General features: G+C 42.9%; 1 protein-coding gene across 4 annotated transcripts in view; it reads right to left on the bottom strand.

Moving 5' to 3' along the window:
- Positions 1 to 18,775, bottom strand: part of LOC133624791 (WAS/WASL-interacting protein family member 3-like) — a 19,869-nt gene continuing 1,094 nt past the window's right edge. The window contains exons 2-4 of one of the 4 annotated variants that reach the window (XR_009818104.1): positions 18,250 to 18,368; positions 5,791 to 5,976; positions 1 to 118 (exon numbers count right to left, since the gene is read on the bottom strand). Coding sequence is in view for 2 of the 4 variants with exons in the window: in XM_061989029.1 (XP_061845013.1) it covers positions 5,924 to 5,976; positions 18,250 to 18,368 (172 nt within the window). In the remaining 2 variants the exon portion in view is untranslated. Of the gene's footprint in view, positions 119 to 5,789; positions 5,977 to 10,238; positions 10,320 to 18,249; positions 18,369 to 18,775 lie in introns of those variants that run through there. The other 3 variants (XR_009818105.1, XM_061989029.1, XM_061989030.1) reach the window with 3 other exon arrangements.

Raw genomic sequence — 18,775 nt, 5'->3', positions numbered from 1 at the left:
ACAACTTAAGCAGATCCAAAAAGCTTTTAAGCGTCTCTTAGAAGTCTTGCTTTTGAAAGATGGAGATGACTAGTCATTTCTTGGACAACTTGCCAATGGAGTGTTAAGATACACTTGTCTGCAGTAGAACAAAAATCTTGTGAGTCAAGACAAGGATGTGGAGGGCTTGCTCACCAAGTATGGTCACAGGCAACATGAGGTAAAAAAGCTTCTTCATGACAAACTCTGGAGACCAAAGTCAAACTTGCATTCACATGTATCCATTGTGTGTCAAAACTGCATATCTTGATCAGGGTGGCTTTTTTTTTTCCTCATTTGAAGCATGAGAAACACAGTTGGTTATAATTTAACAATATTAAATGGTTTAATCAGATAGAGTCTGGAATATTTTTATAGTTTTTGAGCTTCTGACTTTGGCTTCTTACAAGGTAGCTTCATTGTTTTGGATAGAAATCAGAATCTATGGATTTTGAATTTATTTCAGCAGAATAAAATGAGAATTCCCCTCAAAAATGCAATAAAAATCCAGCAGCCTTCAGAATTGGCCATGCTTCCCTGATCAATGACTGCATCCAAAGCTGAAGGGATACAGCCTCAAAATCTTACAAAACTGAAACAAAATGAATACAAGCATCGTGTGAGGTCATCAGTGCAGTATTTTAACCCTATTTAACAATTGTTCTAATTTGAGTGAAAGAATGTTAAAAGTGTTTCATTCTGGGAAGCTGACACAAAACGTGACCCAACCAGAAGAAAGGGCCAGGAAAGCACAATTACATGAGGAAAAACCCTCAAATTTTCCAGTGTTATCAGTCTTGGAGCACATCAAACGTTCCCATACTGAAGCCAGGAAATAATTTTCCCTCAGTCTTACATCATGTACTAGTAGACTACCCTGCTCAAACAGTGGAATGAATTACAGTTTGTTTGATGTTTTGCTTCCCTGGGAAGGACCTTGCATTCATCATTGCTTGGTGCAGAACAGCAGCATTTCATCTGTCAGCACCGTACAGAAATTTTGGGGTGCATTAGTGAAGGTCAGGCATCCACATTACTGATTCTCGATTCACACTGTTCCTACAGCTTTATCCTAATCCTAGTTCACCAAAACAGTGTTTTTTCTTCAGTAAACTTTCTCATTAAAACCACCTTTTCTTTCATGGTGCATACAGGAAACAAATTTATCACCAGAGAGAAATAACTGCTGGGCCATGGGCCATCTCCATCTGTACTCTTGACAGCTTTCTGACTTTGAGGTGTCTCTGTTGCTAAACTCCTTACTATTGAGCCAGGCTTCCTTTTTGTGTTCAGCACAGTTAATATTAAAACAAGTGTCTGTGCGAGCACTGGATGAAACGGAGCCCAGTTTCCTTTCCCTATCACAACAGTCTCGCTTTCCCCTGTGGCCTACGTGACGCTCACCACTTGACAAGGGAATCGCCTGTTGTGGCTGACTGGGAGCTGCACACACTGACTGGAGGCCAGCTGGCTGCCACCAGATGACCAAAAGTGAAGTGACAGAAGATAGGTGAGAGGCAGAGCAGAGCTAGCAGCTGGCCAGCGCTGAGGAACAACTCTCTCCTCCTGTAGTGGTTTAGGCCCATCAGGGGACAAAAGACCACGATTAGCCTCAAGTACCAAAGACCTGAGAATTGCTAAAGGGCAGGGAGAGCTTAATTGCTGCTTAAGGTCCCAGACAGACCAGGATACTGAGCTTGGGGAAGAAAACAGAAAATAATTTAATCCAACTAAAGCATAACCATAAAACCCCAAACCATAACAAACAGAGAACACAGAATGGCACAACAATGAAGAGTACAACCAGCCCTTTAAGACCACCTTCTCCCCACTCCTCTCCTCTTCCTGGGCTCAGAGTCCTGATCCTGGTGTCTTCACCTCCTCCCCTGCCGAACTGCTCAGGGGGGCAGGGAATGGGGGTTTCAGTCAGTCTCTTCCTGATAGCTTCTGCCATTTGTCTCTCCTCAGGGCAGGCAGACCCTGCACCAGTCCTCCCTGCTCCTCTGTGGGATACCTCACACACACGGCAGCCCTGCACAGGCTGCTCCAATGTGCATTTATCCCAAAGGCTGCAGCTCTTTTCTGCCTCTTGTGTGGGGCTGCTCTGCGGCTTGCAGGCTCCAGCACGGCCTGTGCCATGGCCACCTCCTCACACAGTCTCTCACCCATCCAGGTGCACTCACCTGGAGCTACTGGTGGCTCTCAGTCCTGCCCTGGCCCTCCATGTGTTGCAGGAGCACAGCTGCGTTCTCACCACGGCTTGCAGAGGGGTCTCTGGTCTGGTGCTCCTCCTTCCTTCTCTGACTATGGGGTCCACGTAGTTGCCTCCATCTTGTACCACTCTTACACCTCCTACCAGCGCTTCAAATTCCCATCCTTAAATAGTGCTGGCAGAGGCACCAGATTGGCCCAGCTGGGCCAGAGGTGGGTCTGAACCCAATGGCTGGGGGAGAGTCTGAGAACTTTTTGCTGAGTCTTCACTGCAACCCCCTCCCCCTATTACCAAGCAAAAGCTGCTCCTTGCTAAACCATGACACCTCCTTTCACCACTCCTAAACTAGCACTGGCAGTTGTCCTGACTTCTCCTCTGTTCAGACCCATATACCAGCTCCCGTGCAGTCTCTTCAGTGCTGATCATGTTTTGCTGAGCTGTCTTGGCACAAAAGTATGAGCAGAACTAGAAAATTATTCACTTGTTTTTTCACCAAATTCATTTTCTGCCACTTTATTGTGCTGAAATATTTCAGCAAAGGACATGACAAAGCATCCAGGACTGGTACAAGGGAGGGGCAGGAACACATTACCCAGGGAAAAGGAAGTGAAAGGGGAAAGAGTTTTACTCTTTATAAATAGATATTAAATGAATTTAAATACTTGTAAAATAAAGGGGCAGAGAGCAGGACTATAGGCAATAGTTAGATTAGGCTGCCACTGAACTTCAGGCTCAGCTAGATGTACTGATGGAGGCATCCCACAGGTGCAAGGGCTGGCAAATGGTAAGAGGAGACAGCACGCAGCTTAAAGACAGATGAGAAAGGCAGAGCAGGACCTATGCCTCTGGTAGTAGTGGGCTGTTAGCTAAGCTCAAGCCACCTGATTATGATTTGCTCAGGATGGTAGTACGTAGTGACCAAGTTCTTTTCACAGGATTGATGTTAATTTCCCTTTCTTCCATTGATTTTCAGGAAACTTTAAATAATTTATTTATACTTGAAAACTCTACTCTTCTTCCTATTCAGTTGAACAACTTACAAAGTCTTCCTTTGGTGAGAGAAGGAAAGTCTGACTGACACTTGAAACAACTGTGCAAGTCCATTCCCATAGGAAACAAACAAACAAATACACACCTCCAAATGATCACATAATTAAAGACATGCTGTCAACTGCAATTATTTTGATTAATCGATTAAAATAATAATTAATGTTTTGAGATAGAGTTCTTTAATATCTCCAGTGTAAAAGAATATCCCTTTAGAGGTGTTTGGGTTTTTTTCCTCCTGTTTCCTACTTGAGGCTATAGAAGGGACTGGACGCCAGGTTTACAAAAGAGTAAAAGCAAATATTCTCAAGTTTCTCTCATACACAACTTTTTTGCCCCCCTCTATGTAAGTTTCCTGTCTGCCTTTTCCTATCCGTCCTTGGCCACCTCAGCAAATGGAGGCTCCCAGTGCTGTGTGCAGGAGCTTGTGCCCTGCAGTGAGGTGCGAGAAAGTGACTCCATCCAGCTCACGCAGGAAGGTGACACCCATTTAAAGATACCTTTATAATTATAGTCATGGGCTGTTTCACTTGGTAGGACTACAAACCTCGAGCATTTACAGCTGAATGATAGGCTGCTGTCAGTGGAATACATCCATGATGTGTGTTTATATGGATTAACACAAAACACATAACAGTTTTCCTGGAGGAATTAGGCAATTAGAGCCTCCTGTAAATCCCAGAGGGGGGCTGTCTGCATCATTAAACACTTAACTAGGCCATCTCAAAATGATGCTAACTGCTTTTGAAAATCTCTTTAATGCTTCATTGTCACAATTCAGCGTCATTATCTGGGAAGATTTAGTAGTATTATAGCATTGCTTTTCCCTTGTTCCTTTCCTTTCTTTCCCATACTCCTTTGCCCACCTTCAACTTGTTTGTGTGTCTCTCCTAGACCTGCCCTCCCTCACTGTATAGACTTTCTTTCAGCAGACAGCAGTTGGTCTTGGGTTTCATACTCACCCCTCTTTTACACCTTCCTACCATAAAACCATGAGCAAAAAGAATAAGGGATAACAGGTAATTTTACACTTCTCAGAGCTATTGTTCTGGGGACAACAAGCCACGGTAGATTCAGGGGTACAGCAATGCAAGGACTACATTAATTTCAAACTTCGAAAGCCTGGACTCCTTCTCTTCCCTCCCAGCAAGCAGGATAAAAAATTATTTCATTTACTTGATAATTTATAGAATCTGAATATTCACTGAGTTCTGTACACAAAGGATTAGATCTGACTCATGAATCATGTGGTTGACAACATGAAACTGCTGCGGTGGAGAAAGGAAGTCTGACAATCAACAGAAACGTGATCCTGATCATTCACAAGCGTGGCCAGAGGCATAAAACAAAACCATGTTTTGCCCATTTTTGCAAATTAATTTTCTATAGTTCTAATTCACATATTTCTGTGAACGCTGAAACGGATGGGCTTTGGCCTGCTCCGTGGCTTGTGCCTGACTTAGGTATGTGTATATGGCACCGCAGTTTTAGCAATTAATTCTACTGCTACTTGACGTAACATCTTTTAACGGGATTTTCAATTAATAAAGGCGTGTTTTGTGTTGCAGTCAATGTAATGGCTTGCTGTTAAGTGTTCCCAAAAGTTTGTCTTCAAACAAGCCCAAGTGAGCCTCATAAGACATCTGTTTTTTCCTGTAAGACTATTAGCCATTAATTAACTAATAATTATTCTTCAAAACATTCAAGAGCATCTGATGAGAAAACGGTTCAGAGAAGATTTCAGCCAAGATTCTGAGAGTGACTTGTAAAGGTTTAGAACATCTGCTTTTTACACCAAAATAGGAGAATGAGTTCATAAATCTGAATTTTGTATGGAATTAGTTTATACTAATGTAGCAGCACTCGCGTAAATGAATTCTGATGCGCAAATGGCAGCCTGCAGTGTAATCACATCTTAAACCAATAACACTGTAACCAGCAAATCCAGGAAAACCATTTGGAATTCTACAGAAAATTATTCATGCGATAAATATCATGCAAAGATTAGTCTTGGAGGCATTATGAATGAGTATGTTTTATTTGATTAAAAGGAGCGTAGGCACAGAATACTAGCAGGAATATAACAGGGAAAAAATATCTTAACTTCAGAAGGGAATGAGGTTGGGAGAACCATGTAAACTCAGATTTCATGTAAAGATAATGGAAATGTTTACCGGTAACCAACGTTCCTCCCAATGTGAAACCCGGCTCTTAATTTGTACCACAGGAGGTGGGCAGGTGGGCAACAGAGAAAGCTTTTCCCTTTGCCTACAGTAGAGTGCACGCAGCCTGCCTCCCCTCCAGCCCAGAGCACGTGAAGTACACTGTCCTAATTGAGTTGCTGCTCAGCCACAGAGCCCCAGGGGCCAGTAACACCAGAAGGAAAGAGGACAGGAAGGGAACATTTGTGTGAATAGCTGAGCTTGAAGAGCTTCAGTTACTAGTTAGCAGGCTCACCTTTTTGAGATACAAACATAGATATTTCTTTGTGGAAACTTACAAAGTAGGCTTACCTGCAGAAGAACGAAGTCTCCAAATACCCACAGTGAGGAGTCCAAGTCCTTCATGCAAACAGCATCAGCCCTTGGGTGCCTCAGAGATGCTGAATACTTGATCATGTTGATGGCTGAAGCTTCATGAGGCTGCTTAAAGCTGAAGAGCAGGGGCAGAGGACACCATCCCACCACCTGTGGGAGAAACTGCAGGTGGATTTTTTAGGGATACCTTACTCAGAAGAAATGCCTTGTAAAGGGAAATCATGTGTAAAAATGTGCATTTTTTTCCACTTCTGAAGATAACTGCAACTAGGAATGATTCCTCCACACAGAAGTGCTGACAGAGAGCAATTTACTAGTGGCACAAAGGGGCAGCTTATAGGGATTTAAGAGAACCCAATCTAATTTCCATTTTTTGTGATTCTTATGCAGGCCAGCTGGTGCAGACCAGCTGTTGGTACACAGGTCAAGGCTAGGGCTTTCCTACCAAACTGGCTTCATCCTTTCTTCACATAGCATATTTTAGTGCAAAATCCATCTCATGCTTTTTGTTCTTATCTGCATACCGCAGCCCTGTTGTTACACTCAACGCTCAGCACTTGTCTGCTCTAACCTCAGTACCTAATATGTTGCTTAGAGTGAGGATAGCACATGCCAGCACCTTTTGCAACACACCCACACTGCCAACACACCCCACCTGCTGTTACTTCACTTGCTGCAGCTGTCACCGTGCTTGCTCCTCCTGGAGCAACTCAAGGAACCAAGAGGCCTCTCCTGAGTCTGCCTGGGCCATTGCTATCTCTCATGTCTCAGCACCTTGCAGAATCTTTTAGACTTACATGAAATTGATTGTTTTTTCCTTTTTTTTTTCCCAAGGACTTTTTTTTTCCCAATAACCAACACTTCCTAACTTGGAGCCTAACGTTCTCTGTGGCACCATGTTGTGGTCTGTATTTGAGACAAGCAGTAGGTAACAAAGAATTCTTGGTCACGGGAAGCCACGAGCGAGACGCCTGTCTCAGTGCCTGCCATTCAGCACTAACTGGCATTCTGGGCATCCATGCATATTTAGGAGGCATCTGGTACAGAAGAGTTTCAGCTATTCTAAGGAGGGTCTGTTTATAGTCAGGATCTTCAAAGCCATTCTCTACAGCCTGTATCCACCAGCATGGACTGCTCTGTTGCAGAGAATGAAAAGACAGGATTCACATTCCCACAGGCCGTGTCTCCGTGGTTCTTCTAACGACACTAAGAGAACAAATATCAGTCATTGTCAACTCTCCACTCTTCCAGAGTGAGTAAGCTGGCAATCTCTCCCCTTCTGCAGAACCTTGGCTTCTGCAAAGCTTCAGAACCTACATTTATTGCAGGCATTGCAGCTTTTTATCTTGGATGAAGTGCCCATGCCCAGCCAAGCTGCACACATGCAGTGTTGGGCGGGCCTGTGCACTCAGCTTCCTGACCACGTGGACTGCTAGGGTACAGGGGATGCCAGTTTCCTGTGTTGTGAATCCTTATGATATATCTCACACCATCTCTGCATGAGGGGTTTGGTGAACCCTTCCATAAGGATTAGACCCGTAAGATTATGGCTTTCAGTCTGTCTACATCCATCTCAGCACTGCTGCTGCCTCAGAGCAATCCTGAGCCCCAGGACAGCAGGCAAATGTGTGTTGGCAACAGCACAGCCTCACAAGCACCAGCTGGGGCTGTAGGGTGACAAAGGTACTACATTAATGAATGTTCCTTCCATCCAGAATTTTTCTTTCCACAGATGACCAAAAAAAGCAGCACTACTTTCCTTCCTTCCTCTATATCTCAAGAACACAAAAGCAAGAGTTTCTTTTTTACACCAAAAGACCAGAAAATCCAAATCCTCCCAGTTCCTTTTCCTCCCTCCTTCCAAAGCCATGAAAAGCACCAATGTATCCCTCCTCTCCACCAAACTACCCAAAGTCTACAACTCCCCATCTTTTTAACATATCATAAGCTTTGCTGTTCCCCTGCCTCTGAGAAGTTGGCAGGCTGGGGAATGCTCTTTGCAAAGGTCAATGGTCAGGCCTGTGCCATGAAAAACTCACAAGAATAACAACCCAGCTCTCAGGCAGACTGATCATGCCTTGCTGTTTTGCTGCCTGCCCCATATCCCCTCCAGACAGAGGCAGCCCACATCTGCACTGGCCTTCTTTAGGAGTCCGACTGTGGAGCTGAGATGAGGGAAGGAAATATTTGTCTTGCAAGCCCTTACTTTAAAGAGAGGACAAGCAGAAACCTTTACACGGAAACATGTTGAAAAAAACAGGTAGATCTGTATGTAAAATGTTTCTCATCAGTAGAAGAGTTTGCCATAATTCACCACTTAAATGAAATAAAACCAAGTGTTTACATGTTAAGGCTTCATCTAGATTCGGCCACCACGGCTAAGGAATGCTCAAGCCAGCTGGGCGCCGCTTCGGCTGTTGCTTGGTAAGCCGACAGGGTATGTGGCTCCTCCTTGGATGAGATTTTAACAGGGATGAAAGTCAGAGGGTGCCTGAACAGCTCCTGAAGAACCTCATTCCAGTAATCAAGCGCTCTGAAGCTGCTAGTGAGTGAGATGCTGGTACATCTCCCCTCTCCGTCAGGACCCACCACCTCTTTAATAACACTTGTCTCTCACAACTCAGCAGCCTCCTCTGGGCAACAAGGAGATTAAGAATTTGTACTGCTGCATGTAGGCCTCTTGCCCCCATGTTCCTCAGCTTCAGGAGAAAAACTGCAAGAGAACAGAGTGATTTGGGGATTTCCCATGGCTTTCCCATGAGGTGTGGGAAACCAGTTTTTGCAGCACCGCAAGGCTGTGATAACCCATGGTCTTTTGAAACGCCAGTGTGGCTCAGAGCTTTTCACATCACAGCATGGTCAGGGAGGAGAGAAGAAGGGAGAGCTTCAGTTCTGTATTTCTTTGAAGAATCACAGCTGCCTGGATGATGCTGTTTGCAGTATTGTGAGGTACTGTGAAAACAGAGGCTTCTCTTCCAGGTGCGAACAGACCACAAGTGCCCTCAGTTGTCAGTTTGAACATTTATCTGAGATGCTTCCATGTGTATATGCAGTACAATTCACATGGCATGTAGATGAAATTAAACTTTGGGGAAGGACATCAACATGAGACTTCTAGAAATACAGAAGCACCATAGCAAGAATCCTAGCTTGTCCAGAACTGTGTTGTTTGAATAAAATCTTTGCTCATTAAATGCTTTGTCTCTGCTGAGTGGTTGAGCACTGACACAGAGTCAAACATGCTCCATCTTACATCAGTAGCAGTCAAACACATAGGCAGCGCAGAAGCACGCTCTCTATAGATGTCCAAATTGCTCCCCTCTGGAGTGAGAGAACATAGGTACTCCCTAGCTTGCAGATGGAAATACAATTAGCAAGGAGGTAGCTCTTGTGCTAGGTGATGATTCAAACCAAGTTTTTATTACCACAGCATGTTTTAAAGAAAAGGAAATGTTCAGAAAAACAAGTTTTCTAGAGAGAAGGGAATTCCCTGGGGTGCCAAAGGCTGCTGTCCAGATCTTGAAGAATGATTGTTTTAAAAAATCCAAGAGAAATATTGTGATTTGTAAAAATCGTGAAAATAAGACTACTTTTTCTTTGAAAATACTCTTTGAAAAGAAAAAATACTCTCTTTTCAATATTGGATGGGAATAATCATTTTTAATAGGTAAGGCTTTTCAATTTTTAATATTAGTATTTCACACTTCAATTAAGAAATTACTACAATGTATAATTTTGTAGTTAAAAGCAAAGTTCCTCCCATCCCTGGGAACTCCATTTGATTGCACTGCTGCATTCCTCATATAATAAATGATCTGAAATTCATTGTGTCAAAGGAACATGCTACATTGTTGCTTTAACATTTGGGAAAGCAGAATGAATTGTATTGATCAACAAAGAGCTCCTTAAAATCTTAGAAAGCTTAACTCACTAGAGGCACACTGAGAAATTGTGCTGCCACTCTCTTGGAAGGCCTGCGGGATCCACTGGCGGAGGTGACGTACTTCTTGGAACAAAGGCAGATTAGATCACAGCCTACATCATCACACGTGGCCATCATCTGCATGGACAAGTGCCACTTTTATGCCTCCAAAAGCATTTACAATCAGATCAAGCTGTCGTGTCTCTGCCCATGCAGGGCAATACATGCCACAAGCCTGGCATCTATAAAGTTCAGAATTAATCTATTTTCTGTCACAGACAAAACTAGAAAGACTTTCTTCAGCCGCTACTTCATTCTTGCCCCTCTGTTTCATATCAGACCGGAGCTGTCATCTGTCGGTTCAAGGGTTCCCTTTTCTTCACCAGAAGAGGGAAGGAGGTTGCTTCATTGCTTGCTTGCTTTCCTCCACACCTGCAGGTTTCTTTAGCCTCTTGCTGAGCTGAAAGCATTTTAAATGTCAGCCATGAATCAGACACTCTAGGCAGGTTGGTAGCATCTGTGCATCCTTCTTCTACCAAGTAGGTTCAGTAGACCTTGCAGGTTCTCCAGGGATTCATATACCCTGTAACAGGGAAAACTGTCCATATTTGCCCACTGGAATGTTAGATTTAATGAAATTTGCCTGCTGTAGGTATGTCCAATATGCATGTATGTGTACAAACTCCAAGCCCTGTGAACAGACAGAGCAGTGCCCCAGTCTGACCCTCCAACCAGCCAGCCCTCCATGGAGCTACCCTTGTGAGCTACCTCCTGACCCGAGGGCTTATTATAAGACCAGGGCATAGTTTAAATCCAAGAGCTGTAAATCATAAAGATGAATAGTCATACTTTCAGCTTAGTGAATGCAGCGAAGCATTCTGAAACACAGTATTCCTGTTTCTTTATCTGGTCCCTCATTTATCTGCTTTGCAGCTGTTACTAGTGTTGACTTTTGTGGGCAAAGCAGAGAGGCTTGGAAAAGAAACTCTGCAAAGGGTCAAGAAGATACACAGCATTTTTCTAGGGAACAAAAAACACCATCCAATGAACACAGAAGGAGATGAGATGTCAGCAGTTAGTTTTAAGCTTTATTTTTGCTCTAAAACCAAAGACCTTTTATAGCCTAATAGAATTATAGACGCGAGTCTCCCATTAATAGCATGCATGGCGCCAGTGTAATAAAAAGTGGAAATTCATTGTCCAAGAATGATTTATGAAGTTCAGTAATTCATGCCAGAGTTTCCACAACATTGTGCTTCTCAACAAATCTCAGGTCCAACTAACTAACAATGCTCAGTTAGGCATTGATCCTTTAATGAATGTGTGCACTTTACTGATTTTTTTGGGGAGGGGCCATGTTACAAGCAGGGAAGAGAGAGAAAGAGACAGAGAACATCCCCAGTAAAATATTCAGCAACATTTCTAATCTGCTTTGTACATGGTATCTTGAAGATAGTAGTTTAATTTTGCCACCTTCTGGGACAAATATATACCATGGAACATGTAAACTTCCAGAAAAAAAGCACATTTTTTAATATTGAGTTCAGCAGAATATATAATAAATAGATGTGAAGAAGCAAGGATCAGACTTGAGGATTATTTTAGCAACAGGCTTTATTTCAGAGCTATAACCATGAATGAAAATAATGCATAGAGAATATTAATTAGCCCATTCGTGACCATTTGTGCCTTTGTAGCACTACACCATATGAGCTTACCTTTTTGTTTTAACCACGTACATTTAGTTTTAATGGTTCAGCTCTTCTTCAGTCATCAATAGGGAGTTTTGTAACCATGGTGACAGACAGATGGATTAATGCGATGTTTAGAGAGATACAGTAGTGCCAAATTTTGCAATATACAGTAAGCACTAACGTGCTGCACACACGGGAGGGCATGCATGCAGACAAACTCAGGGATAGTCTTCCCAAAGCACAGAGAGTGCCTTGACACAAAATTCCCATTATCTTTTGACAAAAAATGGCCATCTATCTCCTACTTTAGGCCCTTCAAAAATACCCTGTTGGAGTCACAGAGAGTTGCTCTAGAAACTTCAAATGAATGTGTAACGAGGCCTGTTGGAAAGGGCTGCTGTCAACACTGAGTGTGTCAGCTACATGTATTAGGCCATGAAGATACCGCTCATCTTAGAATGATTATCTGTAATCCACTTCTTGCAGCCTGACACCTTCATCTGAGACCATTACGTTTGTCTGCTTTACTCATTGCAGGTTTCACTAATGAGAAGGAAATGTGAGGTACACGAAAATTGTTGGAATTTTACAGGGCACGGACATATTGCATGTTGAGTCGTTCTTCTTAAGACTTTCACACTTCCTTCTCTTTGAAACCCTAAGGACCTGCACCTTCCTTGCCCATCTCACTCCCTTCTCTAGAGCTGCTAATGAGCTTTCCTGTTTTCATACTATTAGCCTCATGGTTTACATGTTGCAAAAATCCTCAGATGGAGGTGAAGTTAACACGGGAAGAAAATGTGTGACAGTTATGCAATGAATCCCTCTCCTTTAGACAGAAATAGAACTAAGAGATTATGCTAGTTGCATAGGTTTATATTTTATTTCATTCTCTGTGCCACTTTGGAATCGTTCTGTCATTGCTGAGTATTTTCACTGCAGAAACTTACTTATGATAAGCTGCTAAATTGACTGAAAAATCAGGTATTTTTAAAAGCCAATTTGACCTGCCAACTGAAATTCTGGCACAAACTTGGTGCTCTTAGAAATAGTCTAGATATGAAATCAGAAGCCCTTTATCCAGATCACGCTATTAATTTATGTTACAAGAATAATTTAATTAGAAATGTTTCCCATCCATCTACACAAAGTGATAATTATCATTCATCAGGAGCCTAATATTCGGCTCTCCTTCCAGGCTTTTTTTAATTGTAAGATTAAACTATAGCAATTAAACTCTGTGAATGACTGCAAAAAGGGCCTTTGGATATAATTGCACTGAAGCTGATTAGCAGCAGTGTAAAACTCGTGATCATGACAATTAATGTTACTGTTGGATTTCTCAGCAGGTGAGGTACTACCGTCCATGAGCCCAGCTTATGCTGGCCACCTCCACACGCCAAATGAAACACTAGCCCAACTTCTGTCCTCTGTGCCCACTCTGCAGCATGTGCCCTGGCTGAGAGCCCCCATAAGGGTGCAACTGGCCACCCAAAGACATCCCGTGGCATGGGTGGGCCCATTCAACAAAGCAGCCTCTGAACACAGCGTCTGAAGGACTTCTGCCCAGCAGTACCCCATGCCAGCACTGCGTCCCTCCTGCCACACAGCCACCGTGACATGGGCTGTTACTGCAACACTGGGTGCAAGTGACCCAATCTTAAAGTTACTCTTACGCATGACTTGATTAATAGGGCGAGTCTACCCACATGTTCCAAGTTACCCAGGCTGAAGGGGAGCTCAGGAGGTCTTTGTCCAACCTCTTCCCCAAAACAGGCTCAGCTATGGTCTCACTTGGGGCTTTATCCTCTTGAAAACCTCCTCGAAATCAGACTATACAACCTCTCTGGGTAGCCTGATCTGAGCCTAACTATCCTCATGGGGACCCATTTGAGCTATGGACAAAGGAGTCATCTCCTGAAGCCCACAGCAGGAGACACACAGGATGGACAACTCTGTGTATTGGACTGTCACCAGGAGGCCTCCCCTATCCCACCAACCAGAATTCTGGAAGGCTCCAATTCCAGCTGTGTAGAAAATCCTGCTCCCAGGCTGCCACCAAAGTAGAACTGGTCAGCCAGTTGATCCAACTGGTGGTGTGGGGCCACTGCTGCTACTTCAGGTAGCAACACCCAGGGAGAGTGGATGAGCTTCAAGTACCAGCCCATGCTCTAACGACATTGTGGAAATGACTATTTTTGCTATTTCTTTTTAAAATTCAGTCAGAAATACATTTTTATCTCAACCACATTAAAGGCTTTTCTAATACAGTGGAGCAAAGTAACTGTTAGAAGTTTATACAGTACCATTCTATAATGAAATACATACTGAGACCATTAAAGGCATAGATACCTGGTAAAAACCAAAAAAGAACTCATAAACATATTTGCTACATCTCTGAAGACAGTGGTAATACTACAGGAACTCAGAAGGGATCTATGATTTGCCTCTCTAGGTACCGTTGGCAGACCCAAAGAGACATGGGCATCTTTTACTTGCAGAGAGAGACAACATCATACTCAGAGCAGGTAATGAAACAGGTAATTTAGTAAAGGATAAGAACAGAAAGGAAGCAGATACATGCATATGCAAGAAAACCCTCTCTAAGTGTTGTTATCTCTGCAGCACCATGTCTGGTTAAGGCCTATGATGACTTCAATATGCATTATCAACAGCTCTGAAATTTGTAGCGTGCCTCTGACCTGCCATGTCAGCATCTGTGAGTGCCAGTTTGGGATTTATAACTGAAACTCTGGCCATCCTGCCAATGGGACTTTCACCCTTTGCTGAGATGCGGGCAGGCACTGGCCATCGGAAGTGCCGCTGTGGTGGTGTCAGTGCGGCATGCAGCACACTCGGTCTCATCCAAAGCTACACCCAACACGTCCTGCTGAATAACTAAATGTAAACGTGAAATCAACGGGAAATGTTTCATCTTCTGCAGAAGTAAGCTGCAGCTTAGAAAGGCCACTCTGGGGCTGAGGCAGGTGGCTGGGAATCTGGAGATCCAGTCTCTCAGCTCCTGCTTTTGCTGGAGACCTATAGCAGAACTTTGTGCACAATGATTCATTTCTTCATCTTCACCAGATGGGAAAACGGCCCTCCCATAAGTCTGTGAAGCTAGCTCAACCGATAGTTTTAAAGTGTCTTTTGGTTCTCCGCTGCAAGGCTCTTCTAATTGTTTTTAGATTTGACAAATGAGAACTTTGTCAGTATTTCTACCATTAGAGTCTACAAGTCATTACTCAGCGACCAGATTTCTTCTGCGATACATGAGACCCAAGGACTTACCCTCAACCTGGGAAATTTAGACACCAGCTCTTTAAGAGACACACAACAGCAACCAGCTTACTGTGAAAACAGAAGTTCCTACAGTAAACCCAACCATAGCTGCAGAATGCTTCCATGTGGCCCTGCCTGTATAGAGCACTGAGGCTTTCATGGTACCTTCAGGAACATCACAGCTCTCATAAATACAGGAAACAAGCCCAGTGAGTCAGGCAGAGAGCAAAGCTCAGCTCTCCTGAGAGACTGAGAGTAACCCAACTGATGTTGCATTTTTTCTTTCTCAAACCAGTGTTTGGCTCTCTCCCAAATACTTTTACATAATGCAGTGCTGTTACTGAATGTGTCAGTTTAAGCAGTATTCAAATCAACCTCCTCTGGGTTTTGAATTGGATTTTCAAACTCCAAGCAGAATTCTCTACCTCGACAACTTTTTTTTGCAGTGGCACTCAAGACTGTTTATGCTAAATAACCACTTAAATTATTTAGCCAATGTATCAAATTACTGCATTTAGTATCTCCCAGCCACCTTATAAACTATTTTTTTCTCCTCTGAAGACCTGGATTTCAAGCTTGGTCCTCAAGTGAACCTCACCCTCAGGTTGAGGTGGACAGGCAGCACTGCGCAGTCCTGCACAGAGCAGGAACTGGAGCCAGAGAAACACAGGCCAAGACAGAAAGATTTTGCAGCATTATGTTAAGAAGTTTGCACATGGTGCTGTTACTTCTTGATAGAGCTGCTTATTGTCAGAAATACCACACATTCACACAGTTTTTTTTAATAATGTCTTAGGAAATGTATTTGTGCAAACTTGTTTCTTTCGTATTTTCCTTAAATTTCTTCCTTACCCTGTTTGCACACTTCATCCTCACCAATACTGTACATTTTTTAATGAACTTTCCTGGGAGTGGCACCATGTTACCAATTTTTCATTAAAACCCAGGAGCTGGGTAGGTGGAGATCTCCACCTGGTAAGTGGGGTTTTACATACACTCTGAAGCTGAAAACCTTGGTTGCCTCCCACTGCCTGCTTTTGGCTCACCACATATTTTTGTAATGGAACAGGAAGATCACAGAAGGAAGCCCATCCTCCACAAACTTGAGGCATCCTGACTACTGCAAACCTCAACAGAAAGTGAACATGCACACAGTGTCTGAACCTCATCATGAAATTACTGTTACTTTGTCCAAATTGATAATAAACTAACCATGAGCCAGCAATGTGCCCTCGTGGCCAAGAAGGCCAATGGCTTCCTGGGATGCATCAAGAAGAGTGTGGCCAGCAGGTCGAGGGAGGTTCTTCTCCTCCTCTACTCTGCCCTGGTGAGGCCTCATCTGGAGTACTGTGTCCAGTTCTGGGCCCTCAACTCAAGAGGGACAGGGAAGTGCTGGAGAGAGTCCAGTGCAGGGCCACCAAGATGATGAGGGGACTGGAGCATCTTCCTTATGAGGAAAGGCTGTGGGAACTGGGGCTGTTTAGTCTGGAGAAAAGGAGACTGAGGGGAGATCTTATTAACATTTACAAATATCTAAAGGGTGGGTGTCAGGAGGTTGGGACATCCCTTTTTTCTATAGTAGCTAGCAACAGGACAAGGGGTAATGGGATGAAGCTGGAACACAAACAGTTCCATTTAAACATAAGAAAAAACTATTTCACTGTGAGGTGGGGGAGCCCTGGCACAGGCTGCCCAGAGGGGTTGTGGAGTCTCCTTCCTTGGAGGTCTTCAAGACCCACCTGGACACATTCCTATGTGACCTGATCTAGGTGACCCTGCTTCTGCAGGGGGGTTGGGCTACCCCTACCATTCTATGATTCTATGATTCAAAACTATGAGAGCTCAGACCTATGGTCAAATTAGATGAGTAGAATTAATGTGATTTTCAACTCTGCTATCACCTATACAGCCTACTTATTTGCATATATGTTTTCATGCCTTCAGTTTACAAAGATTCAGATATTTGATGCTAGAACAATTAAAATCTGCCTTTCAAACAAATCGTGTCCTTTTAGAAAAACGTTAACTGAATTGTAGAAAAATGTAACTGGTGAATTTTGAGTAGCCACATGCAGATGAGCGTGCTTGCGTGAGGATCCCAACAGTGACAAAAGGAATGGTAACAGAAAACACAAGGCTTCTGGGTGAGGTGTGCATAAAAGGAGAGAAAACATTACATTATATTCAATCATCTAACAAGGGTAGATTAATATTGTAAGCTAAATGGATGTAATTCTGCTGAACATAGAATCATAGAATGGTAGGGGTTGGAAGGGACCTTTAGAGATCATCTAGTCCAACCCCCCTGCAGAAGCAGGTTCACCTAGATCAGGTCGTATAGGAACATGTCCAGGCGGGTCTTGAAGATCTCCAAGGAAGGAGACTCCACAACCCCTCTGGGCAGCCTGTGCCAGGGCTCCCTCATCCTCACAGTGAAATAGTTTTTACTTATATTTAATTAAACTTTTTGTGTTCCAGCTTCATCCCATTACCCCTTGTCCTGTTGCTAGCATCTCTTTGCCTTTTTATTTTTTTTAAAGCAGGACAATGTATTTTACAACACTAAGGCTTTTAAGTTATTCAGTAAGACAGAGTGAGTTTCATGGGGTTTATGCCCTACTTTAAGGGTCTATGAATGATTAATATAAATGGATCTTATCTGACTCTCTTAAAGACAGATTCTTGGCATTGTTGAAACCAGGATTAATTAACATCGTTATACCTTTTTTTTTTTCCTTATCTTTCTTCCTAGCTCTGGAGAAGATGTGAAAGGAAGTGATGTCTTGATTGATGTGAACTCAAAAATCTATCCTGAGAAGAAAATGTAGGATTTTATCATCAAAGACACAAAAAATGGGTTATTCTCTGTCACAGTTCAGGGATTCTTCTAGCAGATGCAATAGTGATCTTGATACAATTTGCTTTCAAAATGCCAAGTATGCTGCTGTTTTAGTTTTATATATACTAATAATGTTTAAATAATCTTACACACTTTGATATGAAGGTAAAACAAAAAGTACCTTCCTCTTTTAACCTTGCAACTGTGCAGTTTTCCTAAGACCGCTTTTTCTAAGCTTTTCTAGGAGGTTTTATTATTATTTGTGGCAAAGCCTAATGCTATTTCAAAACACACAGAGGATTTTTTGGGTGCTTTTTCCAAAGGATGGAAGATGACTGGAAGTCATTTAAGTGCTATCCAGAACAGAAAAACTGAGTTTTACAACAGCAGAGATGATCCCTACTTCTTTTGCAGTAACTGCTTCTTAATTGTGTAGAATTTTGTTTAACTGACACAGCACATAGACTATCGGGAAATGACTTTGGCTTGGTTTTCAGATGTAACATGAACAGGAAGTTTCCCAAAATATGAAATTTTTGCCTAGCAACCCAAGCCCTATAATTAGACCCTTAGATACAGTCTATAAATGATGATGAAAAGATACAAAGGAGGAAGCTGGGGAAGAAACACTTATTTTGGATTTACTTATGTTCTTTGCTTGCTGTTACAGTACTGTTGTAAATAAAAACATACTTTACCTGTCTGTACTGAATCCTGTGAATCCTGGTAGGTTGGCATACCATATGATAAATGAACACAGTCAGCAGTGTGATAGGTAATTGTACTGCAGTTTGTATCCATCAGCAACTGAGAATTACTGTATCACAGAGATGAAAGAAGACAGAAACATGTTGTTACTTTATGATTCCATTCAGGTATAATTTAGATTTATATGAAGAACTAGTTACCTAACTTGTAAGAATGCACATCTGAAAAAAGGTTGTACACAACCAAAAGGGGCAACACCATTCGTCAAGATAGAGCTTAGCAAAACTCACGAGAAGTAAGAATTTCTCCCAACTTTATTTGGTGAAATCCATGACGTTACATATCTCACAGGCTTAAACAAAACCCTTTTATGAGCCTGCAACAGAAGACTTTATTTAAAAGAGGCTTCGACAACTTATGCCAGTTTTCCCTCTGGGCGATCTGGACTCCGAGGCAGTGAATGCGCCTCCAAGGACCGGTGGCTGCTGAGAGGGCGGCTGGCAAGGGCAGAAGGAG

The sequence above is a fragment of the Colius striatus genome, chromosome 2 (assembly GCF_028858725.1).
Source record: "Colius striatus isolate bColStr4 chromosome 2, bColStr4.1.hap1, whole genome shotgun sequence".
NCBI classification, from domain to species: domain Eukaryota; kingdom Metazoa; phylum Chordata; class Aves; order Coliiformes; family Coliidae; genus Colius; species Colius striatus.
Note: the sequence above shows the minus strand (reverse complement) of the source record. Positions and strands in the feature narration are given on the sequence as shown.